General features: G+C 57.5%; 1 protein-coding gene across 1 annotated transcript in view; it reads right to left on the reverse strand.

Moving 5' to 3' along the window:
- EMH_0038670 (beta-tubulin cofactor d, putative) overlaps positions 1-247 on the reverse strand; it is a gene marked incomplete at both ends in the record, with an annotated part of 9,722 nt that overhangs the window by 4,457 nt on the left and 5,018 nt on the right. The window contains one exon of the mRNA XM_013495319.1: positions 1-245. Coding sequence (XP_013350773.1) covers positions 1-245 — 245 coding nt within the window. The remainder of the gene's footprint in view (positions 246-247) is intronic.

A 247-nucleotide genomic window follows, 5' to 3' on the forward strand; every position in this document is an offset into this window, starting at 1 on the left:
GCTGTTGCTGTTCCTGTGTTGCTGCTGTTAGCACCGTCGCTGCACCTCCATCTGCTGCGGCATTTGCTGCTGCTGCTGCTGCTGCTGCTGCTACTGCTTCTGCTGCTGCTGCTGCTACTGCTTCTGCTGCTGCTACTGCAACTGCCACTGCTGCTGCTGCTTCTACTACTGCAACTGCTACTGCTACTGCTGCTACTGCTTCTGCTGCTGCTGCTACTGCTGCTGCCTTTTGCTGCTGCTGCTGCTG

The sequence above is a fragment of the Eimeria mitis genome, genomic scaffold, assembly GCF_000499745.2.
Source record: "Eimeria mitis Houghton genomic scaffold, Emh_scaff1518, whole genome shotgun sequence".
NCBI lineage: Eukaryota > Apicomplexa > Conoidasida > Eucoccidiorida > Eimeriidae > Eimeria > Eimeria mitis.